The 27783-nt window shown below is 34.3% G+C and overlaps 2 protein-coding genes across 2 annotated transcripts; both read left to right on the top strand.

Moving 5' to 3' along the window:
- Positions 1–1222: 1222 nt before the first annotated feature.
- On the top strand, positions 1223–6524 carry LOC106062297 (uncharacterized). Its single transcript, XM_013220563.2, has 2 exons — positions 1223–1583; positions 2452–6524. Exons 1-2 carry the CDS (start codon positions 1568–1570, stop codon positions 3141–3143), a joined length of 708 nt encoding a protein of 235 aa, XP_013076017.2. The 5' UTR covers positions 1223–1567; the 3' UTR covers positions 3144–6524.
- Positions 6525–10154: 3630 nt separating this feature from the next.
- On the top strand, positions 10155–27248 carry LOC129928033 (uncharacterized). Its single transcript, XM_056039966.1, has 4 exons — positions 10155–10413; positions 22773–22868; positions 24644–24770; positions 26600–27248. The coding sequence occupies exons 1-4, from the start codon at positions 10323–10325 to the stop codon at positions 26763–26765; spliced, it is 480 nt and encodes a 159-aa protein (XP_055895941.1). The 5' UTR covers positions 10155–10322; the 3' UTR covers positions 26766–27248.
- The last annotated feature ends 535 nt before the right edge of the window (positions 27249–27783 follow it).

The following is a 27783-nucleotide window of genomic DNA, read 5'->3' as shown; positions in this document are numbered from 1 at the left end:
ATATGCTCGATTCTAAATTCGAACTCTCGGTGTCGGCTGTCGTACGCGCGTGAAGTTTTTTTGTATTTAATATTGGTGTTTTAGCATATAGGAAGTAGTTTCTTGTAAGTACGTTTTGTTGTCTAGAATATTGTGTGTGTGTGTGTGTTTACGTCATCCTTAGTTCCCGCAAGAGAGAGAGAGCTTCTGTTGTTTGCTAGTTAGCTAGTCTTCTGTTTACCCGTTGCAACGGTACATTTTTTTTAAGAAGGAGGATCTTTCAGTGCGAGTGTCGCTATTGAAAAGTTCTTTGTTGTAGCGGCATCGCTAGATCTAGGTTTTCTTTTCGTTTCAGGGTGTTAGGCTTGGGGCTATGGGAAAGATTGTCGCCTTTCCGCCCTTGGAGCCGTATCGTAACTATCGTTGTTGAGGTGTAGGAAGTTGTTGGTATGTAGGGCGTTGCGAGCCCTGATTGACTGTGGCACCGCATTTTAAGGTGTGCTATAGCTTTTGTAAATAATTTGATTATGTGTACTTGCTTTTGTAAGTACCATTAAGACATCATCATTTTTATCATAATCTGTTCATTAAATTGCTAAACTTCCGCTTGGGTTGTTAACTAATGTCAGTTCACTTAGTGTTAACATTAATAGTATTCGTATTGAACAATTGCCGTTAATTTACTATTAGTCTAGTTGAATAACATTTATTTGGTGCTCGTATTTCTGTATGTTATTACCTTTTGGTTCTTGCTTTGTACTGTTCAGGGTGGGGATACAGGACCTTAATATCATACCCTGTCTAAGCAAATAACCCACCTGACATCGGCCTCCTAGATGGAAGGCAAATGTGCTAGCCACTGAGTTATTCAAGTGCTTATAAAAATAAAAGGTTTTATAAAGTATTTTTAAATTAAAATAAATAAATAAATATGACTAATTGATAAATTAACTTTTTAATTTTTCGATTGACTCATATGTTGTCATCGACGATGAATAATTGTGCAAAGTTTCAACTTGATCTGAGATTAGGAAGGGGAGAAATAACGTGTACAAGATTCCATAGAGATAAATGGATAAATGAAGTGAGTTAATATACGTTTTGTAAATAGTTGTAAGCTTGCTTTGTTGTTGAGGTTTAATCACTGTTCCAAGTTTTTCCTTAAATCATAAAGTGATAATGGGAATTCCCATATTTAGTTGTTAACAAAAAAAAAACTATTTTTAATCGTTAGTAAGTTGTCAGAGAGACCGGTATAGTTTACATGTAATTTTACAACCCACAGGCTCAATCGTAAATTAGTAAACTATATTAATAAACGTTATTGTTGATAATTTCTACAGATAAGCTTAGAACAACAAAAAAATCAGATCGCATTTTGTTTTTAAAAATGTATGCGCAGTGTGTTTCTAATTAGATCTATATAAATAACACACTCAACCATGGATCTCTTTGTTTCATAGCGGTATACCCTTTAGTATCATCGATCTTCTTTAGCTCAGGGTAAATGTCAATTACATGTTTTGACTTTAAACAAATCTTTTAAAAAATGATGTTGGCCAGTTAAATAGAAAGTTGAAAAGAGGAAATGGCTGAGCTTCATGGTAACTAGATTCATTTTTTTTTTGTATCTGTCGTAGATCTTATTCAAACTTATTGTCTTTCAATTGTAACCCATCCATCCATCCCAGTGGCGCTATAGCCCATGGAGGGCTCTGGCCTGCTGCAACACATCCTTCCATTCAGATCTCTCCTGGGCCTTTCGTCTCCATTTCAATTGTAATAGTTAATACATTATATACAGTTCATCCATCGTGGTTCGATGATGACCACTTTGTCATCCAGGGGGCTGATGGCTTTGCACTGGGGTTTTATGCCTCCTCATGTGGCTCATGAGACCTATGTGAGCCCGGAATGTTGGGCTGTACACTGGGCAGGTTATTCCAGCTGGAGCTAGTGTCATTGGCCTTTTCTTCTCTGTCGTTTTTCTTCTGCAAGCGCTGAGGAAAAGAGGTCAACGCTGGCAGTTAATACATATTTTGTTACTAACGATCACTTGTAACATAGTGATGAGCCCTTTAAGCTTGAAGGGCAACTTTGGCTTTTTAAATTACTTTAAGCTTTCACTTTATTCTTTTTTTACCTTTAAACATCTGCTGAAGATGAACTTCATGCCTTAAATATATACTTTCTGAGGTATGTGTAGTTTTGATTCTTGATGTAGGCTAACTATATCATTTTTTGAAACTTTTAATTTTTAAAGTTTTTAACAATGGGTTTGTCTTTGTTAATCACCTTCAGCCATAGAACGACCATGGTTCGTCTCGAAGAGCACTTTTTTTTCATATGAATATAGAGCTATATTCTGGATAACATTGTCGTCCACATATATCCTAAGTAAAATTGGATTTCATAGTCTAAAGATTTGAGAATCGTCTTACTTTAGCATTTTTTTTTATTTGCCTACTCCAGGTGATCATGAAACTCAAGAGTGTGAAATTGGAGAAGCTGATCTACACAAATATATGACAGGTTGTAAGAAGAATCCAGGTCATGAACAGTTTATCCCTATCAGTACATTCAGCGTAAAGCAGCTTCCTAAAGGTTTTAGAGACAGCGATTTGTTTGGGAATATAACAGCTGTAGCTGACTTGACAGTTAAAATAGATGTGAAAATGACCAGTCTACATAGGCCTGAAGTTTGGCCCAAGACAAATCACTTGTATCCTTTCTACAACACCAGAGGAAATACAAACTTGAGGAGCGGAATGATCGTATATGTTGATAAGTTTTTAAATGGAGTTGATCAATATGGAGCTCAAGGCTCAAAGAAATGTTGGTGTACAAAATGTGAACATTCAGACTCACCCAGCAATGTGTTGTGGGAATTAGTTGTGTTTACAGCTTCTCATGTAGTTTTTGATGATATTGAGGCCAGTCACACATCTTTAAAACTGTTTTATGATAAAGATGGTTGTCCAGAGATTGTCGTTGATAAGGTTAGGGTTGATAATGTAAACGTCGAGTATGACAGGTGTAAGTTGAAATGTGTGACTTGTGATCAAAGTTTGGGACAGAAACTTGAAACAATGAGAAAGTATTACAGACATGAAGTCCAAACCAAATTTGACCATTATAGTGTCCCATCCTCATGGATGTTCTAAACAAATTAGTATTGGTCACTGGGAGCGCGAAATAAAGGTAGATGATATATTTAGCAAGTTTTTCTATACAACTTGTACATGTCCAGGTAGTAGCGGAGCCATCGTCCACTGTCTGGGGAACAGCAAGACGACGTCGATGTCAAAATATGTTCATTGCGGAAGTCTCAAGTCTGGATTAAATTATAGTGGGGTTGGCTACATCATGTGATTATTCCGTGCTCTTAGATATGAAAAATGAAAAATAGTGTGGTGATTTGTTTCAAAGCTTATATCAACTTACCCTGTCTGTCTATTAGGCCTAATCTGTCTATCAATTCTCGGATCAAGTTGAAGCTTTAAACAATTATTTATTGTACCTAACAAACATGAATCAAGTGAAAAATTAAACAATTAGTCAAATGATTATTGGTAAGTTTATTTTATTTGATATCAAAAAAGGTATTGAGATTTCCGCTGATGTCGTGTGACGTAATGTTTCTAAAAATACAAGAATTTAAGCGAGTCTCGCTTTAGGGGTAGTTAGGTTGATGGAAAACGGAAAAATATGTGTATAAACGGAGTGATATTTGAGAACTGAGCAATATTTTGAGAGTAGGGAAGGATACACTTAGCCATATAGCACTTTAGATCAAAGCAACTTCAAAAATAACCTAACATACACATCCATAACACTAAAGAAGATTACCCATCACAAATGGAAGTTCTCAATCCGACACAGCAGAAATAAATACCTATCACTGTTAATATTAATAGCAGGAGATGTAGAGTCAAATACAGGGCCTAGATCTAAAGATAGATGCAACATCTGCAAAAAAGTATGCACCATGAAACAGAAAGCCATTCAATGTGACACTTGCGATGAATGGTACCATGCATCATGTCTCCATATGAATACACCTGTGTATTATGCCTTAGGCAACAAAGTGTACCGTGTACCGTGTGGGTTACCTCAGTTTACATCAGGACTGTTTGATTCCTTTGATCACTTCTAACCCATACAACATCCTAAACACCATCCCAAACCAAACTCACCAACCACTAGCCAGATCCACTCGTGTTAAACCTAAATCTACTAAAATTAATACAACAGCCTCACTAAACAAACCTACTAAAGAAGTAACACCAAAATACCTTAAAACCTTAGTAATAAATTTTCAAAGCATTAGGAACAAAACAGCAGACTTAGAAATTTTATTAGAATGTGAGAAACCAGACATAATTGCAGGCACAGAAACTTGGCTACATCCTGAAATTTATAATGCATAAATTTTCAATAGTAATTATGAAATTTTTAGAAAAGATAAGGCTAATAATCATGGAGGAGTTCTTTTAGCAATAAAAACACTCTTATAGCAGAAGAAATTACCTTACCTAACTCAAAAAATGTAGAATCAACATTTTGTAAAATTAATACCACCTCAACATCCATAATAATAGGAAGCATTTACAGACCACCAAATTCTAGTTTAGAATACATGCAGGAACTATGTAATCAGATTACTACACTTAAAGAGACAAATAAAAATGCAGTTTTTTGGATTATGGGTGATTTCAACCTACCTGATATAAATTGGAAAACACTAACCATAGATAAACACCAAAACCTTAAGGACATAAATGAGCTTTTCATAGAAACTTTACACAACCTAAGTTTAGATCAAATCATTAAAAAGCCAACTAGATTAAACAATACATTAGATTTCTTCTTAACCAACAGACCTGGATTAGTAGTTGATTATGATATTATCCCTGGTCTATCAGACCATGAGATCATAAAAATACACAGTCAGATAAAAGCAGTAGCCAATACAAAACCCAAAAGAAAAATCTTACTCTGGAATAAATGTAACCTAACACAACTACACCAAGCTGCATTAAACTTTCAACAAACATTCTTATTAGAAAAAGACATTAACCAACCAGTCGATGACCTCTGGAATTTCATTAAAAACCATCTTAAAAGCATTATAGAAAATCATATACCAACTAAATACACATCAAACAAAATAAATAAATGCTGGTTTAATAATAGACTAAAGAAGCTTTGTAAACAGAAGGAAAACCTATATAGAAAATTTAAAGAAACTAATGCAGAAAGAGTTTACAAAAAGTATATAAAATTAAACACTTAACCCAAAAAGTAAGCAGACAGCTGCAGAGTGAATACATAAACAATGTAATATCTAAAGATAACAACAAAAACCTATGGTCATACATTAAGTCTAAGAAAATGGAAACAACAGGCATAGCGCCATTAAAAGATGAACATAACATAATACATAATGATAATGAAACTAAAGCAAACATCCTAAACAAATACTTTGCATCAGCATTCTCAGCCCCAGGAGACAAAGACATATTACTGAATTTGAACCAAGTAGACAACATAGAAGATATAGTAGTACAAGAAAATGGAATTCAAAAACTATTAGCCAACACCAAACCAAATAAAGCTTCTGGACCTGATGGTATTCCAGCTAGATTACTCAAAGAACTAAGCAATGAGCTAGCCCCAGTGTTCAAAATACTCTTTCAGGCTTCACTTAACCAGGGCAGAGTACCAAAGGACTGGAAAGAAGCTAATGTCACCCCCCTATTTAAAAAAGGAGAAAAATCTGACCCAGGAAACTACAGACCTGTATCACTTACCAGCATCACATGTAAAATCCTAGAACACATAATATGTAGCAACATCATAAACCACTTAGACAAACATAATGTCCTCACACCATACCAACATGGCTTTAGGAAATATAGATCATGTGAAACACAACTAATAGGAATAATTGATGATTTTTCAAAAGGTTTAGATAATAGTGAACAAATAGATGCTATCATACTAGATTTTTCTAAGGCTTTTGACAAAGTTCACCATCATAGTTTGCTTAAAAAATTAAAATATTTCGGCATTAATGGTCCACTGCATCAGTGGATTAAAGATTTTCTGATAGGGAGAGAACAAACTGTAATAATAAATGGCTCTAAATCAACACCGATAACAGTAAACTCAGGTGTACCTCAAGGAACAGTCTTGGGTCCACTACTATTTTTAATTTACATAAATGATTTACCAAATTGCATTACTTCAGGAACAAAAGTCAGATTATTTGCAGACGATTGCATAATATATAGAACAATAAAAACAACACAAGACACAGATATTTTACAAAGAGAATTAGATGAATTACAGAAATGGGAATCAAATTGGAGCATGTCTTTCCACCCAGAAAAATGTCAGTTGTTAAGAGTAACAAAAAAACTAAAACAAATTAATTCCACTTATCTTATTCATGGCAAACCAGTAACACAGACTAAAAACGCAAAATACCTAGGTGTTATAATAAATGAAAAACTGTCATGGAATCCATATTGATGAAACTATCAAAAAATCAAACAAAGCATTAGGGTTTTTTATTAAAATAAATTTCTATAAATCAAATAAGAACATAAAACTAAAATGTTATTTAAAATTGGTTAGGCCAATAATAGAATATGCATCCTCCGTTTGGGACCCCTCAACTCAAGAAAACATTAAGAAACTAGAACAGACACAAAATAGAGCAGTACGATTCATAACAAACGAATATTCACATTTGACTAGAGTAACACCTTTAGTAAAATCACTAAATTTAGAAAGCCTTCAGGACAGAAGGCTCAAAAGTAAAGTAGCAATCATACATAAAACACTGAACCATAATCTTCAAATACAAAAACAAAATTTAATAAAATACTCTGAAAGACACAAAGATAAAGGCACATTCCTCGTCCCATATGCTAGGACAAATTTGTACAAATACTTCTTCTTCCCTAGTGCTATTAGAGCATGGAATGGGTTGCCTGAGCTAGCCAGGAAAACCAGTTACTTGGCAGAATTTAAGTCATTGGTTAATATGCATGACTAAATGCATGACGCGTAGGACGTAATCATCTTCTTTTTTGAAGTAACGTCTGTATTATATAAGATAAGATAAGATATAGCCACTGGATAGCAAGCACACAGACACTTATGCCACCCGCCAGTGACCGTGTATACTGTGAAACGATTCACGATGAATATGTTTGCCTACTCTTATTTATATTTAACATTTTCATAGGTCATTTACAAGTTCAATAAAAAAATAAAAATACTCTGCCAAGTCTGGATCGCGTTGTATTATACTAGTTAGTCTAATGGAATGCATTAGTTTAGTATCGGTAATGTGACAATGTGTGATGTAGGCAATGTCCGGTGTTAATAATTGTTAACTTCCTTCTACATTTCCCTCACAATCGTGTCACATCATTGTTTGATAGTCTGTGACATGTTTTGTTTGTGGAGCACGAGATACACTTGTTTATGGAGAGTAGGATGTTGCACGGGGGAATCAAGGGGCCACAGTTGCATTGTGGGTAAAAAAAAATCTATTTAAGAGCTGACCACATGGTCAAGAAGTAGTAGTAGCCATGTTCTTAAACTGTATGGATGTATACCGTATTTGACTTAATAAAAACTACCAGTTGTGTACTTGGAATATTTGACTGGATATAAGTCTATTTAAGAAACATAATATGTATTTCTTTGTGGCGGAATTTGCCAGTTTAAAGTGTATTTTATTTTATAGTGAATAAAGTAAATGTCTGCTACGTGAAGACTTCATTGATTACTATTAATATTTGTTGTGCTGTGCTAATGGTAGTAGACATACGAGATAAAAAGTAGTGCAGCAACTCAAGTGAAACAAGGAATCTTTAATTATCTGAATACATACAATAAAATGTCACTCAATAATGAGCTGACAAATCGTCATGCTACTTATTTATGATTACACTCCATACTATTTCTCACTAGGATTAATCTCTAGCTTGAATAAAATAAATATATGTAAAATACATTAGGCTTTCATTTTGTTGTTCTTAAATTTGCTTTCATTTTTCAAATTTGATTCCGACTAAAAAACTAGAATTAATTCTGACATGAACACTCAGTAACAGAATACTATATTTCTTTCCTTGTTAGTTTTAAATCTGCAAAGAGTGGGCTACAATTATTCAAAAACATACACAATAAAGTCCATTCATTTCATATTTTAATCAAATTAACCCTCCAATTTTCTGTTTCTAAAGCATTTTTCATGCTATAGCTTCCATGTTGACATACATTTTAATAGTCCCATTCATGTGTCGTGCACACCGCTATGTAAACACACTATGGTTGGACAGGCTACATGAGGCTCTATATGGGGGATATTAAATATACTAACATACAATAATTAATACACTTCTTGAGTCATTGAATTACTCTTATAATAGTAGGTCTACATCTATTATAATAATATCTAGATCTAAATATATGTAGACCTACAAGCAAATGTTTTTATAAAAAAAATGGATTTAGGTCGATTAACTATTTTGATAGTTCATTTTTTTTTTTAATTCACACATTCGCTTTCTTTATACCATTATTATTTCGTTTTGTTCTCTAAATTTTGTTCTCTAAATAAAAAGAGATATCAATTTGGTTTTATTTATTGTAATAGTCTATCTCACCCCTTTTCAATCTAGCGAAATAATATAAGATCTATTCCGTTCTTTTTTTTTTCTCTCTCTCAAACAAAAGAAAAAGACTCTAGATCTATCTTTTTAATACTATAAGGATAAGGATACTATAAGGATTGGTTTTGTTTATTTAGACCGCAGTGGAAATGACATAAGGCGAGTTTTAAGAGTCTACTAAGGGGAAAAAAGAAATAAAAATAAACGTCATTTCCACTGCGGTCTACGTACACAACGAAACCATTTCCTAATAGCATTAATAAGATAAGTGAAAGTTTTGCTCCACCAAAAATAAAAGTTTTTGTACACTCCAGAATGGAATAGAACGCAAAAACTTTTCATATGTCCGCATAGACTTTCTGACATTTGTTTGTATAAATCATGACATGCATGACTAGTAGACCATAACGCGTAGTACGTAATCATCGTCTCTTTTCAAGTAATGTCTATATTTTATGAGATAAAATAAGACAAGTGCATTAGCAATATAGAGGCGCATTTCTTATTCCAACGCTAGAACAAATTCGTACAAGAGCTGCTTCTTCTTCCCTAGTGCAATTAGAGAATCGAATGGGTTGCCTGAATCAGCCAGGAAAACCAACGACTTAGTAGGCCTACAGTTTTAAGTCATTGATCAACATGCTTGACTAGATTGACACATGAAATATGTAGGAAGTAATTATCTTCTTTTTTTTTAAAGTAACGAGTGTAATATCTAAGATAAGATAAGAAAACTTAATAACAATAATTCAATAACAAAATGGATATGATGTGTTTTCCCAACCAATTAGATTAGAGTCCAATAAAATTCACTAAAACGTTTCTAATAAACAACTTTATTGTTTCTCAATACAAGAGATTTGTTGACCAGAAATCTAAGTCAGTTGCTTGATCCTTCGCTGTCCAAATGATAAGAATCAATGGAACAAATATTGAATTCCTTTTTTAGTCATTTCAATCTAGATCTAGATCTTTTGGGGGTCTAGAAAAACACTTTTGGTCAATAATCCTGACCTAGTTAGTAACTTCGGCTTGCTTAAAATAGTACATCCGTTTGTTTTTTTCCAAGTCTCAATGCATTGATTTCTACTCAAAGTAACTTCAGCAAAATACCAGATTTCTTTTGGGTGGGCAGCTGGGGGTGGGAGTTTGCTCCGCGTGCACCAGTTAATTGATAAAAAAAAAAGTTGATTGATTCAATTGATTTGTACTTCAAAAGTGGGAAAGTTTCACGTACCATGAGCCCTGGATCCATAACATTGACACAAAAGATTTCCATGAGAGTACTCGACTATCAGCAGCAGTTTACCAGGCCTAATGTTGGAATCATAGTTATTCAGAGACTTTGGTTATTATTATATATATATATATAAAAGAATCGTATATTCCTAAAAGAATATTTTAAATATTTTATTCTGTATTACAATCTTTTAAAAATCAATTGGAATGGTTTTTTTTAAAGTTTTAAATTTTTAAAGAGATTTTAAACTTTGATCGCAATTCTAAAAACTGTCATGAATTAAAAAAAAATACTCTTCAAATTTTATCTTTTAATATTTTTTCCATGTCTTGGTAACAATATAAAAAAAAACCAAACAACTAAGCGCGGAATTTCTGACGTTTGGTATTGCAAGAAACAGTTTTAAAATGCAACACATACAGATTTCTATCTGGAAATGTTTGTGTGTTGTGTATTTCGTGTTCATAACTTTACCCAGTTTTACTTTTGCTACTTCAGGTAAGCATCATTTTCTAAAACTATTTAAACATTTTTTTTCCGGTCCCTGGACGTAAATTATAGATGTAAACCTTTGGTTTTAAAAAAAAATCTGGATTAATCTATAATTTTTATTTGCCTTAAAAAAAAACGACAGGGTTCCTCCTCCTTCCCCCCACCTCCCCGTGTCAGTGTCAGGACGTACCTCTCCCCCCCCCCCGGGATTGTTTGGAAGTCGGCAAGGGCGTCGGCCCCCTCCCGCATTTGCCATCACGTCGCGGGTTGCGCTCCAAATTGTACAAAACGCTTTTAACGTTTTAAATCCATTTTAAAAAGTGATCGAATAGAAAACTGTATGAGTATGAGCCAACAAGGCATATTGTGAACTAGCTATAGCCTGACAAATATGGCTGTAAAGTAATTATTTGAACTAACTATAGCCAGACAAATATGGCTGTAAAGTAATTATTTGAACTAACTATAGCCTGACAAATATGGCTGTAAAGTAATTATTTGAACTAACTATAGCCTGACAAATATGGCTGTAAAGTAATTATTTGAACTAACTATAGCCTGACAAATATGGCTGTAAAGTAATTATTTGAACTAACTATAGCCTGACAAAGATGGCTGTAAAGTAATTATTTGAACTAACTATAGCCTGACAAAGATGGCTGTAAAGTAATTATTTGAACTAACTATAGCCAGACAAAGATGGCTGTAAAGTAATTATTTGAACTAACTATAGCCAGACAAAGATGGCTGTAAAGTAATTATTTGAACTAACTATAGTCAGACAAAGATGACTGTAAAGTAATTATTTGAACTAACTATAGCCAGACAAAGATGACTGTAAAGTAATTATTTGAACTAGCTATAGCCAGACAAAGATGACTGTAAAGTAATTATTTGAACTAACTATAGTCAGACAAAGATGACTGTAAAATAATTATTTGAATTAGCTATAGCCAGACAAAGTTAGTATTTTGTTTACTTATGACAAAAGTTTAGTGCCACACAAACTTTTACATTTACAATAAAAATATGTATAAAAAGTTTTTTTGTCCAGTATATATGTTTTTAAAAGCATATAGGCCCTATAAGTCTAAATTTTGCTTTGTTTGTTCTTTCCATAAACGCTCTCTCATAGTCGCTTTTAAATCATTCCACTTGTTTATAATTTTGTAAAGCTTCGTTTATGTTTCATTGATAAAGTCATTAAAGCAGCAGAGCTCCATTGTATGTAACCCCCCTTTACATTAATTCTAGTTTGGGGCTTCCACATAGTTTCTAGTTAGAATCCCGATGGAGGCTAGGAATTTCAGCAAAAGGATTGTAGTTTTACGAGCAGCTATCCGTTTTATCCCTCTCCTCTGTTATGAAGCGTGTATATATATAACCATAGACATAAATAAATATAGACTGGCCGATTAAAGAGTTTTATGAAACGAAAATTTGTGACTTGCAATTTTGTGTACTTTATTATACAGCATTTATGAGCAGTATAAAAGTTAAGTATTCATATCTATTTCAGCCACACACCTATATATATTTTAAATAAAGAGGCAGTGTAGTTTTGTTTAATCTCTAAGAATGAAGATCATGCAATTTTTCATAATTCGGAAATCCGAATACAATAGATATACATCATAGACATATATATATAGACTGGACGATAAAGTAAAAATTATTATGGGAAACATTTGGTAAAAGATAAATTTGTATGAGCTATACAGCAGTTATGAGCAGTGTAAAATTAAAAGTATTTATAGTTGTTTTTTTTTTTCAGCCATAACCTATATAATTGATAGAACCCCTTCTGTATTATTATATCTCTAATCGTGCCTACCAAATCTATTAAATTTAAAATAATTAAAATAATAATAAATAGTTTTAAACACTAGATTTAGATCTAGTCTATATAAATACTATAGTAAAAAAATACTACTTACTACTAGTACTATACTATAAACTATAATTGTAATCTGTATAATCTAGTCTATAGTATAGTCTATAGTTAGTATATAAATAGTCTAGGACTAGATTGTCACTAGATCTATAATCTAATACTTATACTAGATCTAGTCAATAGTCTGCATGCATAGATGATAGACTGACTAGTTTAATAGTTAGTAGTAAAAAGTATGAAAATTATTAGACCTAGTTATTACAAATATTAGTCATATTTATTAGATTTAGATCTATCAATATTAAATTAGTGACAGTCACAGTCACAGTGATACTGAATGTCTGAATTATTTTGACTTACTGAAACTGAAAGTTACTGTGTATAATATTCAATTTTTTTTCAACCTTTAGAATTTATCCTTGGCCTATCGTACTACGAACATTAGAGCACGTTCTGCTCATTTTCTTTGACTTTATTGACTAAAAACTAATTCTAACAATTTGAATCGATAAGACGACCGCCATACATTAATAAAGAAGCCATGTAAACAAACATAGATCCACATCACAAACCTATATATATTTGCCTATGTCTATGATTATGAAACAAAGGCAAAATATTGGGAATATGGCAGTTTTGTACTTTTCAAAACTAAAGATCATAATTATATATTGGCTGAAATGTTAGTCCTAGAATTTATAGCTCAATTGCCGCCATTTTTTTTTCACATAGATAGAGTACATAAAACATATTTGACTTCCCCCAAATAAAAATAACTTCCTACTTCCAGTCTATATTTATTTATGTCTATGGTCTTCCCTCTTAAACACTAGTTTGTAATTTGTATAACACAAATATTCTACAATTTATACGCTTGTTTCTGGTGTATTCATAAGTAATGGGGGCTGGATGTTGTGATTGTGTAGGCTTAACTCTTTCTCTCCGTAATTATTTACCACATTCTGGTGGAATCAACGCTGGTATCGTCAGTTAGGAGAGAAAGAGTTAAGAGATTCTGATGAAACCACGAGGTAGTCTGTCGTAGTTCAGGTCAATAGAGACTGGTGTGATGAAAGCTGAAGAGAGAGGAACAAGGGAAAGACGTGTGGCAGAAAGACGTGTATATTTTTGTGTGGGCAAGATCTTATCCTTGTTTCATTTGGCTTTCTACATAAATTTTTAGGGAAATTGAAAGCTGTGTGTATTTATGAATAAAAGTTATATTCAGTTTTGTTAAAAAGAAGTTTGTCTAATTTCTACATTTACAATACAATACGCCTACACCGGTTTAGTAGTTACCAGCTGTTAGGAGCTACGATCCAACGGACGAGTATCCCCCCCTACCCACCCTTACCTCCCAGACAAAAAAAAAGTCTAGTATGCAGGATCTCCAATGCCGCTGCCTCGAAGCAGGTCATGTCCCACAAGACATGCGTGACCCAAATTTGGCCTCTTTAGTCACACAGGAAGTTGCAAAGGGAAAAGATCGTCTCTCGAGACGTAAAATGCCACAGATACAGATATTACGTTAACAATAGTTGTGTATATAGTCACTTTTGTTTAGTAGAGAAATACACAATTATTTGGAAACAAAAAAAAAACGAATACAAAAATATAGGTCGAAACTTAATTAATCTATGTAGGGGTGCACATATAAGTCTGAAACTTAATTAATCTATGTAGGGGTGCACACATAAGTCTGAAACTTAATTAATCTATGTAGGGGTGCACACATAAGTCTGAAACTTAATTAATCTATGTAGGGGTGCACACATAAGTCTGAAACTTAATTAATCTGTGTAGGGGTGCACACATAAGTTTGAAACTTAATTAATCTATGTAGGGGTGCACACATAAGTTTGAAACTTAATTAATCTATGTAGGGGTGCACACATAAGTTTGAAACTTAATTAATCTATGTAGGGGTGCACACATAAGTTTGAAACTTAATTAATCTATGTAGGGGTGCACACATAAGTTTGAAACTTAATTAATCTATGTAGGGGTGTACACATAAGTCTGAAACTTAATTAATCTATGTAGGGGTGCACACATAAGTCCGAAACTTAATTAATCTGTGTAGGGGTGCACACATAAGTCTGAAACTTAATTAATCTATGTAGGGGTGTACACATAAGTCTGAAACTTAATTAATCTATGTTGGGGTGCACACATAAGTCTGAAACTTAATTAATCTATGAAGGGGTGCACACATAAGTCTGAAACTTAATTAATCTATGTAGGGATGCACACATAAGTCTGAAACTTAATTAATCTATGTAGGGGTGCACACATAAGTTTGAAACTTAATTAATCTATGTAGGGGTGCACACATAAGTCTGAAACTTAATTAATCTATGTAGGGGTGCACACATAAGTTTGAAACTTAATTAATCTATGTAGGGGTGCACACATAAGTTTGAAACTTAATTAATCTATGTAGGGGTGCACACATAAGTTTGAAACTTAATTAATCTATGTAGGGGTGCACACATAAGTTTGAAACTTAATTAATCTATGTAGGGGTGCACACATAAGTTTGAAACTTAATTAATCTATGTAGGGGTGTACACATAAGTCTGAAACTTAATTAATCTATGTAGGGGTGCACACATAAGTCCGAAACTTAATTAATCTATGTAGGGGTGCACACATAAGTTTGAAACTTAATTAATCTATGTAGGGGTGCACACATAAGTTTGAAACTTAATTAATCTATGTAGGGGTGCACACATAAGTTTGAAACTTAATTAATCTATGTAGGGGTGCACACATAAGTTTGAAACTTAATTAATCTATGTAGGGGTGCACACATAAGTTTGAAACTTAATTAATCTATGTAGGGGTGCACACATAAGTTTGAAACTTAATTAATCTATGTAGGGGTGAACACATAAGTCTGAAACTTAATTAATCTATGTAGGGGTGTACACATAAGTCTGAAACTTAATTAATCTGTGTAGGGGTGCACACATAGGTTTGAAACTTAATTAATCTATGTAGGGGTGCACACATAAGTCTGAAACTTAATTAATCTATGTAGGGGTGTACACATAAGTCTGAAACTTAATTAATCTATGTAGGGGTGCACACATAAGTCCGAAACTTAATTAATCTGTGTAGGGGTGCACACATAAGTCTGAAACTTAATTAATCTATGTAGGGGTGTACACATAAGTCTGAAACTTAATTAATCTATGTTGGGGTGCACACATAAGTCTGAAACTTAATTAATCTATGAAGGGGTGCACACATAAGTCTGAAACTTAATTAATCTATGTAGGGGTGCACACATAATCTGAAACTTAATTAATCTATGTAGGGGTGCACACATAAGTTTGAAACTTAATTAATCTATGTAGGGGTGCACACATAAGTCCGAAACTTAATTAATCTATGAAGGGGTGCACACATAAGTCTGAAACTTAATTAATCTATGTAGGGGTGCACACATAAGTCTGAAACTTAATTAATCTATGTAGGGGTGCACACATAAGTCTGTAACTTATTTAATCTATGTAGGGGTGCACACATAAGTCCGAAACTTAATTAATCTATGTAGGGGTGCACACATAAGTCCGAAACTTAATTAATCTATGTAGGGGTGCAGACACATATGTCCGAAACTTTATCACCTCCACAAAAAAACGGACACAATTTTTGTAAAAAAGAATGGATAGTAACAATGTAATCTAACAAGTTTCTGCAATGTTAACATATTTTTTACAAATAACCTTTGTTCAAATAGTTTGAAGCTACATATACTCTACTTGATAATTTAATATCACCTTTAAACACATCATTTCAGCCTTAAAATACTACCAAACACACGGATTTTTAAATTATTGGAATATAAATTGTTTCGTTCAATGTTATTGTACTGGAGGATTAATCACGTTGAAATTGTCTTCGGTGATTATCTCATTTTGTGTCTGTTTTCATTTCGTACTTCAACAAAATGATAATGCTGCTGTTGGATCCAGGGAAAGCAAGTTATAACAACTATTGTAACTCACTGCGACTGTTCTGTAAATGTTGAGTCCAGAGACGCAGTACAAGGTGTATTGCCAGACGACTTTGATGCTACCATTCTTTGCTTTCTTTCGAGCACTGGAAGAAGTTAACAATCTACAACACAAGAGTTTTCTAAAGTAGCGAGGTTTCTAAATTAAACATTATAAAGTCCCCTTTCAGACCTTTGATCTACAGGGCAGATGATGTTATGGTTATTTGGCTTACGTTTAAGGAGCAGGATGTCATGTGGCCAGCACAATGACCAACCGCCTTTACCTTCCCCAACTAAAGTCAGGTACCCATTAGAGTTGGGTGGACTCAGGGGCGCCCAAACATCCCGAAATTCAAAATCCCCGTCTTCACCTAGATTCGAATCCAGGACCTCCAGGTTCGGAAGCCAAGCGCTTAACCCCTCAGCCACCGCGCCCCTAAATTAAACATTATGATGATTATGAACTTTAAGTACAGTCTGTGGTGTCAATATTGAATGTATGTTCAACAGAGCGAGAAGCAGACGTGGCGTTGCTTTGAGATCTTTATAGATTGAAATGTATCGTTCAGTTGACAAGCTCAGCTCCAGCGTGAGTGACGTAATCAGGTAATCCAATGTTTGAATTCGAGAAACAAGAACAAATATCAAACAAATATCAAGCGATAAGGCCAGACAGTATTACCCACTCTTAATAGCAGACGAAAGAAAAAAATAAAAACAAGGAATGTTTTTTGATGCAACGAAACAATAATAAGCAGAATTGGCATTTTTTCAAAATACGTTTAATTATTAAATGTTTGAAGTCACCTAAGACACAAGTGGATAATTTATTGACTCAAATAAATTGTCATTTAATTCCATTATAACACGGTGTGATATTTGAATTTTTTCTTTTAATCATTGTGGGAAGCGTGGTCGAGAGGCTAAGTGCGCTTGAACTAACAAAAAAACTAAAACAAATTAATTCCACTTATCTTATTCATGGCAAACCAGTAACACAGACTAAAAACGCAAAATACCTAGGTGTTTTAATAAATGAAAAACTGTCATGGAACCCACATATTGATGAAACTATAAAAAAATCAAACAAAGCATTAGGATTTATTAAAAGAAATTTCTATAAATCAAATAAGAACATACAACTAAAATGTTATTTAACCTTGGTTAGGCCAATAATAGAATATGCATCCTCCGTTTGGGACCCCTCAACTCAAGATAACATTAAGAAACTGGAACAGACACAAAATAGAGCAGTGAGATTCATAACAAACAAATATTCACACTTAACTAGAGTAACACCCTTAGTAAAATCACTAAATTTAGAAAGCCTTCAGGACAGAAGGTTCAAAAGTAAAGTAGCAATTATACATAAAACACTGAACAATAATCTTCAAATACAAAACCAAAATTTAATAAAATACCCTGAAAGACACAAAGATAAAGGCACATTCCTCGTCCTATATGCTAGGACAAATTTTTACAAATACTTCTTCTTCCCTAGTGCTATTAGAGCATGGAATGGGTTGCATGAGCTAGCCAGGAAAACCAGTGACTTGGCAGAATTTAAGTCATTGGTTAATATGCATGACTAAATGCATGACGCGTAGGACGTAATCATCTTCTTTTTTTGAAGTAACGTCTGTATTATATAAGATACGATAAGATAAGATAAGAACTTAGCTTGTTTTGGCTACCTAGAATGGGGCTCGAGGTTCGACACCCGACTCGGGCAGAGTTGCGGGCCTAAAGGCAGCACGGAAAACCAACTCCTAGATACCCCCTCCCCCCCCCCCAACTGGTCCACAAATGAGATTGGACCAAAGCGCTCTGAGCATGCTATAAGCATGAAAGTAGCGCTATATAAAAGTTATAATAATAATTGATCAACAGTAAATAAATAACAGACAGATTTCTAAATGGTGATAAGATCTATGGTATTCAGCAGGTTGTCGTTAAGTTCTGACTTCAGGCTTCTAATCCTTGGAGGTGCATTATCTTGTGACACATGAAGGAACGTGAGAAAAACTTCTTGTTTAACTCTTTATATCCGTAATTATTTTCCTCGTTTCGATAGTGTTATTCACTTTGCTCATTTGTATTTCACTATTCTGTTACGATTAAACTTCAATAGCATTTTTGTTTGTTATCAGAAAATGTTTTATTTGGTTTTCAATTATAGGAGAATGCATGCTCTTTTTACACAACACAAATTAAAGTTTATAAATCAAAAATCAATTTAGTTTAATGGGGGTCAAATCAACGTTGGCATCGCCAATAAGGAAAGAAAGAGTTAAAACGAATATATTAGACTTTGATACTACAAAGGGCTCGTATGGTTAGCCGCTCTCCCGAACACGAGCCTTTATGCCATCGTAAAACAGTCTCACAAGGTTATGAACTTTTGTGGGTATCTACACTTAGATATGATCATTAAGAGTCCGTATCTGCTAACAGTTTCGAAAGCTTTTGTTAAATCAACATATTGTGATAATCAGCGGTGTAGCAAGATACCCGTGGGCCCGGGTTCAAGAATATATTGGTGGGCCCCCTCCCCCAATAAGAGGAATACACCGTAAGACAAAACAATTGAGTATTCTGAATGCATCGGTACATTGACCTAAAAGACATTCCAATGCAAGTTGAGTAGCTTCTTAATAATCTTATTACGTTTGAAGCAGAACTCAACACAGATTAAAAGTTTGTATGTTTGTACAATTTTTGAACAGAATGAAACGAGTTAACGGAATTTCAATAGGAGTTTCAAACATATAAAGAAATGTTTTATGAGTTCTAGTTCCCATTTTACACATTGACATTCCTAAAACACTTCTAGGTGTCAAACTTTGAAACATTGATATAAACTAGTATCTAGTTCTACGTCCATTATTTCACAGTAAACAAATCGAATATTTATTTGTTAAACATTTCTCTGGCCTTTTTAGTAGCAAAGTACGAGACCAGTGCATCGATTTCTAAATGCGCGAGCGGCTTCTTCTGATAAAACAATGCCCGAAGATTATTCCAGTACCCAGTCATATTGGAAGCACCTTCATAGCTTTAGCCTAGCAGTTTATTTAAAGATAAATGGGGATTTTGTTTATTACTTGGAGCATTTGCTCAGCAAATTCTTCGGACGTCCGATTCTCACATATATGAAAACCTAGTAATGACTATCTAATTTCTATTTCTTTGGATGCTCCGTCATCGGAGATCACTAGCAGTATCAAAATAAAATCAAATTTGATATCAACTTTTTATTTGACTTGAGCTCTGCCACCAATGAAAGAGACAAATGGTGCAGAATGGATGTACTAAATTACCGATATTTTTTCCAGAACTGCATTGAATCTGTTGGGCTTATTTCCTGTCAAATTTGAATATTCATAGCAATTTTCTAAGGTTTTTGTATAAATATTTGCCGTAAATCTCTTTAAGAGCTATGAACCGAGCTTCAAACAAATACTAAGCATTGGTCAGAGAACGGCACTATTTCATGATCCATTCAGTTATCCGTCTATCTTCTAGATCTTGTTATAGACCTGCTCCCCAATGCGGTTTCCTCATTAATTGCAATAGCACAAGCATGTTCAACTTGAATGATTCCTATGTTAACAACTAACACTCTGATTTTTCTTTGGCTTGCTCAATATTTAATGTTATTTTTATTCTGTTTTTTGTTTAGATTTCATCTCCATCGTCTTAAATGAGTGTTTTAGACTATTTCACAATAGAAACTTCATCAGATTCAATAGTTTTTAAAGCAACAGTTGAGACTGTTCAATGTCTACTAAACATTACAAATTCAGTTTAGATGTTGTATTTATTATTACTTTTTTATTTTTTTAAAGGAAAAAATGCAGATGTAATAGAAAAAGATTATTATTACATATTTTAAATACAAAACAAAATAAAAACATATTAAGCTTTGAGAAAATTGAATAATTTGCAGTTGTATCGAAGTTTCAATTAGTGACAATCAGGACTATCTCTATTTCTTTACCAAACTCTCCCCATCTCCTACCCCCCATCCCTGTACTACTACCAATGGTTTTATGAACAGACAATAATAAAAAAAAGAATGGGACGATATGGAAACGATTGTCACCTCAAACGCATCAATACGCCACCATTACAATTTACAAGACCTGATGCAAAGCAAATCTCTATATTCAAGTTTAAAACACTGGTTTTGAAGTTACTATACATTTCGGTACAACTTTCAGGATATTTTGCGGAAACTTTTTTAAATTCTATTTTTTTTAATCGTTTTTTTACAAAAGTGAATTTTTGTTTTCACTTTGGTGTCATCCCCAAGTTCTCAACTAGTCAAGAATCATGGGCCCAAGAGCAGTGGGCCCCTAATGGTCGTGAGCTCGGGTTCATTGAACCCCTTCGCGTCATGGATGCTACGCCACTCGTGATAATCATGCCTTGCACACCTCTTTATGTGTTAGGTGGCTGGCATCAGCGACAACCATCATTGAGAAGACCAGGCAACGAGGTCATCTTCGGACTAGAAGACATTATTTATACTTTAAAATGCGGCCTATTGCGGAAATACCGAAAATAAAATACAAAAGGTTTGATCGTTTTTTGTTTTTTTTTTGCGGCCCCCGATAGGGGAAAAGACGCATTTTTGTGTGGAATGTCTGTCCGTCCGTCCGTCCTCGCTTAGATATCGTAAACTAGAAAAGATAGTGAAAATCTGACATCATGATATTTTAGACCATTCAAAGTTCTTATGCAACGGCTAATTTTTTCTTTCTGAAAAGGAAAAATATAATTTTTTAAAATCTACAAGCAGTTTTTTCATAAAAATACACCATTTTTACAACTATTCATTATTAAGAGTAACAAACAATTTAGTAAGGGAGATTACAATTTCAGCAACACATTTATGCAAATAATTTTAGATTTTTGGTCAAAAACAATTTTTACAATTTTACGGTAAGTTATGTAAGTTCTGTCATAGTAACTACTACATTTAAAAATAAAATGTTTACTTTTTTTTTAAAAGAAAAAAAAATTACTATACATATAAATGGAAAATATTTTAAAACAACAATTAATTAGTAGTTTTTCATATTATCGCATGAACTCTAGAATTAGAATACTACACTTTACAAAACAATTAGATAAATTAGATACTCATTACAAGACATCAGTTAGGCCAGGTTCACATCTAACTTCACATTCACTTTCACCTATCCCTTGATGAAACCGTTGGGGCTTCACACAGGATCTGTCAACTTTTTTCTCCATTCTTCTCTGTCATTTGCCTTTGATATAATTTCATTTGATATTCTTTCTGAAAATATTGAAACCTAGCTTTTTACTTGCCTGGGTGGACCACTTAGGGGAGCCGATTTAGAGTTTGTGTTTCCACATAAACTATCTTTGTAGCCTTGTTAAGTTTTTGTTGTTGTTTCGAATAGCAATGGTCAGGTTACGAATCTGTCAAAAAACATTGTCTTATTCAGCACTTAGGAGATACAAGGAACATGTGTACGAAATTTCATGCAAATCAGTACGACAGTATGTGAGTTCTCTTGGTTTGTCCGGGAGAAATATGGAGAGGGTATCTCAAAGTAAACATTTTTTAACTTCATACATTGAAAAAAAAATGACTGTTTCCTGACTTGTTTAATGAATGTTTTCTGACTGTTTCCTGACTTGTTTTCTGACTGTTTCCTGACTTGTTTTATGAATGTTTTCTGTTTCCTGACTTGTTTTATGAATGTTTTCTGACTGTTTCCTGACTTGTTTTATGAATGTTTTCTATCTGTTTCCTGACTTGTTTTATGAATGTTTTCTGACTGTTTCCTGACTTGTTTTATGAATGTTTTTTGTCTGTTTCCTGACTTGTTTTTTGAATGTTTTCTGACTGTTTCCTGACTTGTTTTATGAAAGTTTTCTGTCTGTTTCCTGACTTGTTTTATGAATGTTTTCTGACGTAGCATAAAATTAGATTCGTAACTGTGCAAGATTCAAAGATATATACAATGTATGTTCATGGCTTTAATGAACATTTTCTGCAGGTGTCCATCGGTGTTAGCTGTTTGACCACTTGGTCTCTAACGTTTTCTGCACCTTCATCCTACTGTTAGTTATTCAAACCCCCCACTATTTTTTATACCCTTTGAATGTTAATAGTTATGCAGCTTAATTAGACTACGTTTGAAGACTAGGACAGTACTAGGACTGCATTGCTAATTCTTATTGGGAAATATGTCGTGATTACAAGGACTCTTTTCTCAATTATAATTTCTAAAAAACTAAATAATTTATTTCATAACTAAATCACATAAAATTAAATGAAACAATATTTTATTTAGCAACTAATGTTTCTGCCAATTAATTTTTTTGTCGACTACAAAGATATTTGGCATCAAAATTATTTTTGGCTTCAAAATGTCCTATGTAACAGAAATTGATGGTTCTTTTTTAATGCTTTTGTTTTCTCAGCTACTAGATTAAGTATATACCAACAGATTTTAACTTCAGCAGCTACCACAGAGAGTACAACAACAACTACAACAACAACCACAACAACACCACCAAGTAAGTCTATCAGTCACTTTATTTCCCCTTCACATCAGCGATGTGTCCCTCTCCCCTCCCACATACTGCTGAGTAAAAAAAAAAAAGCAAAAGTAAAGTTCCCCTTTCAGACCTTGCGATCTATAGATCAGATGATGTTAAACTCATCCGTTTCTTTAGCCAACAGTTAGCGAGAAGGGTGTTGAGTGGCCAGCACAACGACCCACCGCCACTTTCCCCAACTAAAGTCAGGTTCCATTCAAGTTGGGTGGACTCAGGAGCCCCCTAAAAATCCCGAAATTCAAAATCCCAGTCTTCATTGAAATTCGAGCCCAGGACCCAAGGTTCGGAAGCCAGCCGCTTAACCACTCAGCCACAACTCCTCAAGCTGAGAAGTTTAACTTGAAGTAATTTATAGCAGAATATCATTTCAATAAGATAAAGTGAGATGACAGCAGAGATAATTTAGTTCTAGTGTAAATATTTGTACAACTTTTTGTGTTTATCTTCCTAGAAAGCAAAGACTTCTCGTGTTCTAGAGATAGGAAGCTAAATTAAATACTGTCACTAAATTTCTCTTCCAATTAAAAACAAATAGGTGAAAAGATTGTAGAGATTCTAGGCATCATATACACGACTGCACAACAAAAGTGCACATCAGAAACAGGACCATAATGGCGATTGGGCTCTCAGTGACCGTCTGAGTCTGACCACTCATGTTAAGACTGCAGGGTCATATAATGAGATCCTTAGAAGGAGAGACAGAAAGGGATGGGTGGACAAAATTAAGGAATGGACGAGTATGTCTTTGGTCTAAATCTGGCAAAAGACAAAGTGGAATACAGGGAGAGATCATACGTTGTACCACAACGGTCCAATAGATTAAAGTTTTTAAGGGTAGGAGAAGGTGAAATAGAAGAGATAACAGAGTGTCTCTTATTAAATAAAAAATATAAACAAAATATAAAAAAATACTTTTATTAAAAATAAGGCTTAGGCCTATATAAGGGACAAAATTAATTAACTACCACGGAATAAGCAGCTAATCGGTTAATATATTTATTGATTCACGTGTTGTCATCGACAATGTAGAACTCTGAAAAGTTTCAACTTGATCCGAGAATGGAATGTGGGAGAAATATCGTGTAGAAAAATCCCGACAGACAGACCGAATGAGTTTAAATAAACTTTGTGAAAATTGTTTAAAACTTCGCTTATATTGAGTGAAATCGCATCAATTCTTTTGAAACAATCATTTTTTTTTTATTTTAAAATTGATTAAAAATCCCAAAGTCCGAAATTCCATTTTTTTTCACAGGGATTCGAACCCGAGAGTCCTCGCTTCAGAAACTTTACCACCCAACCACCAGTCCCACATGATTTACATTACCATGGGGATTAGAAGCCCACTGTGTTAGAGACTCATCTTCCACTTGATACATCCACGAATCTAAAATAAAACTCCTAGACTGCAAGCTGTAGGAAAACAATCAAAGTATTTAAAAAAAACTATTTTTAAAAAAGCGTTAGCAACGCACAATCATTTACCACACCTCTCAATACTGCAAGGTTTATCTCCTTTTCTATATAAAACAAAATTAATTACCACAAATTGATTTCCTTAGTGATTATTTTTTTATTGTATGTATTATCCTCGACTTTCAATAATTATGCAAAATTTCAACTTGATTCGAGAATGGGGAGCGGGAGAAAAAAAAACGTGTAAAAGATTCCACCCAGACAGACAGACTGACAGAGTGAGTTAATATAAGCTTTGTAAAAAAAAATGTTAACAGGTATTGCAACAAGGGAACCCCCGTCGATAGGAGAAGGGAAAGTCACAGCCGAAATTTACAGGCGTACATCACCTGACTGCAACATAGAAGCCTGCTCTGATACAGTTCTTACAGTGGATTTAAAAAGGCAAGTCTTCAAAATCTAGAATCTCTATGTTATCTGCCCATGTTTATGTTTGTAGGCGTTCACTAACACTACAACCACCATACTTGGACATAGCAGGTCAGAGGAAGATAATAAAGCCGATCAGTATTGCCAATATTTATGTTAATACCTTGAACACAAAACCTTTGATCAATATTATCTATATTGGCAGTAGTGGCCTTAGGGGGTGGCAAGTGGGGCAACCGCCCCAGGCCTTACGCCTGAGAGGGGGCCCGCGAACGGCGGAAATTCCCATTCACCTTCAGTTTCAAAAACCATACCAGCTCTAAAAAAAAAAAAACAAGACTTGTTACTTAATATTTTGGAAGTCTTTTCCTGCATCTCTAATTCTATGATATCAATTATCATGCAAGCTCTTAACATGACATTTCTAGTTTCGAAATACAGTTCAGTTTCGGTAAATACAGCATCTTATGAGCAGTCGATTTGTAAAATGTTTGTAAAATGTCTTACATGTTTCGGATGTTCCTTCAGAGTTGAAGATAGTTTACTTCCTAGTCCAAACCTCCCGCAGGACGACGGGGGATGGGAGCGGGCAGGATTTGAACCCTCGACCATCGATAAATCCGAACGACAGTCCAGTGCGCAAACCTCACGACCAGGCAGCCATTCTAACAGGATATCATTGTTTAACAGTTCAGGTTGGCTTAAAAAAAAGTTTGTGCAGCGAAAAGCCTGAAAAGTGGAGTTCCATGACTGAATCCGTCTGCGACCGTTCAAGCAACTATTTGTTGATAGTTTTTTGCAAGTGTTCCGGTTTTCTCCCGTAATTAATAATTACTTTCAAACTACAGCAGGATTAGCATAAATTATTATAATTTAGTTTGTTGATTTTTTCATTCAAAATGTTTCTGAATCATTAGTAACGTTGATTATTATAAGATAAGATTATTAAAGGCAAAAAATATTATATGCAGAACAATTACAATGCAGTACGTAATGTAGTCAAACGGCCACTAGTAAGGAAGGCCTACATGTTTTGGAACAAAAATAAGTCCTACAGAGTTAGAGCCAGACGGGCCCGTTAGCTTAAAGTCGTACCGTATATATGGTCTACCCTTAAGGCTCAGGGCCCCGCATATGACACTCACCCAGGGCCCCGCGCTCTGCTTGGGCCGCCTCTGTGAATGACATAACACTAAATGATTTTAGGTCCTGATTATATGGTAACCACTTAGGAACAATAGGACAGAGTATAATGCAGTTTAAGAAGAGAAAAAAGTATTTTGAAAAAAAAAAATCCAACTGTTGCTTTCTCTGCGCGAAAAAAAAAAGAAAACCATGTCTCCAGTTCGAGACGCCAGTACTTTGAAAAAGTTCACTTCCGGGAATCAGAGCAGCAAGGCGCCCCATAATCCCTTTGACCCCTAAAAATGTTTTCTCACAGTAGACGGGCGTAGACCGGAAGCTCTTCACCCCCTAATCCTGTCTAAATTTTCCACAATGGCATCGACCATTACTACGATTACTCCTTACCAAAGATATGCCACAATATTGATTTTCTAAGAGTAATTTGTAAAAATTGATTTAGGGTGTAATTTTATCAGTTTTGGTATTTGATAATATTTATCGATATTACATTCACTTATGCACGACAAAGAAACGTGACTTCTCTTTGAACTTTCCACCTACAAACGTGTGTAGGTAATTTGTTAAATTTTTTGTTCCGTGCGTTTTTTTTTTTTGTTTTTTTTTTTTTGTATAACCAATTCCGTTTTATATTTAAAGATATAGAGTGAGGCGGAAGCAAGTAAAATCCCAGAATTCAAATTGATTTTGTTTTGTTTCAGATCTAAGCTTCAATGTGCCGCCTGGTGTAGCCAGATCCAGGAATGCGTTTATTATAGAACTGTCGATTTCAAAGACACCCCAGACCCCAGGGACAGATTGTGTTATATCTACGGTCTGCCCCCTACCATCACAGTCAACTCTTTTAAATTTCTAGGACCAGCTTAAAGTTGCCACACGCTAAATGTTCAACATGAAGGTAGCTGGCGTTGGCTAGCAGAGGACATTATAGATCTATACCGCACGTTTACAAAGGAAAATGAAGGACATTGTTTTGGTATGCTGATATAATATCTCGCATTTCTACCTTACTTCAGAGAATGATTAAGTTTGAGAAAACTGATAAGGAATGCCAGAAGATCGCAAGACACGATTCGTATTATGTACATTGATTCATGTGACACCAATCGTTTTATGTAGGCCTACATTGATTCATGTGACACGAATCGTAAAAGGTACATTAATCGCGTGACACGAATCCTTTGAGGCACATTGGATCACATGACGTAAATTTGATAAGTTTGAGATTAAAACATTTTCTCTTTATGAATCATCTTGTACAACTAACTATGCCTTATTCCCTGTCATACATCAAGAAGTGGGCACAGTTTCTACCCAGAAATACCTAGCATAAACATAACTATATATATATATATATATATATATATATATATATATATATATATATATATATATATATATATATATTGAGGATGCTTATTCTGTTTAAATCAAATAACAAACAAGTCTCATCAAGCTTATACATGACAAGATGAAGAACAAATCATTATATAAGGCTGTCCTCGAGTCCGAAGATTACTGAGGAGTGCAGAATTTTACATGGCTACGCAGCCCCAGCTGTGACCTACATATTTAGCCACAATCAATGCAGACATAACTATTGTCCGCCTGTGGTCGAATAAGATTCTCTTTTCGCCGTCTTAGACCAAACCTATTTCAGGACGTTTGTCAATAGTTCATTCGTGCAAACTTGTCTGTGTTGTTATTGTGGGTTTTTTTCCAAGCCTACTCAGTGTTCTTCAGCGGAAACGCTCTTTTCATATCTTCTCATAATGCCCGCGGAGCAAAAGAAAAAAAAATGTTTAGGAGCTCTAAGCAGCAGGTTTCTTTTGAACAGCCTGAACTATACAAGCATCTGTTTAGGAAAGGAAATTGTCAAAAAACT

The sequence above is a fragment of the Biomphalaria glabrata genome, chromosome 9 (genome assembly GCF_947242115.1).
Source record: "Biomphalaria glabrata chromosome 9, xgBioGlab47.1, whole genome shotgun sequence".
NCBI lineage: Eukaryota > Metazoa > Mollusca > Gastropoda > Planorbidae > Biomphalaria > Biomphalaria glabrata.
Note: the sequence above shows the minus strand (reverse complement) of the source record. Positions and strands in the feature narration are given on the sequence as shown.

Excerpts from the sequence above, each read along its gene's own strand:
- LOC129928033 (XM_056039966.1), top strand. The coding sequence starts at position 10,323 with ATGCAACACATACAGATTTCTATCTGGAAATGTTTGTGTGTTGTGTAT. Across the intron at positions 10,414-22,772 it reads TTTTACTTTTGCTACTTCAG|CTACTAGATTAAGTATATAC; the intron begins GTAAGCATCATT and ends TTGTTTTCTCAG. Across the intron at positions 24,771-26,599 it reads CTTACAGTGGATTTAAAAAG|ATCTAAGCTTCAATGTGCCG; the intron begins GCAAGTCTTCAA and ends GTTTTGTTTCAG.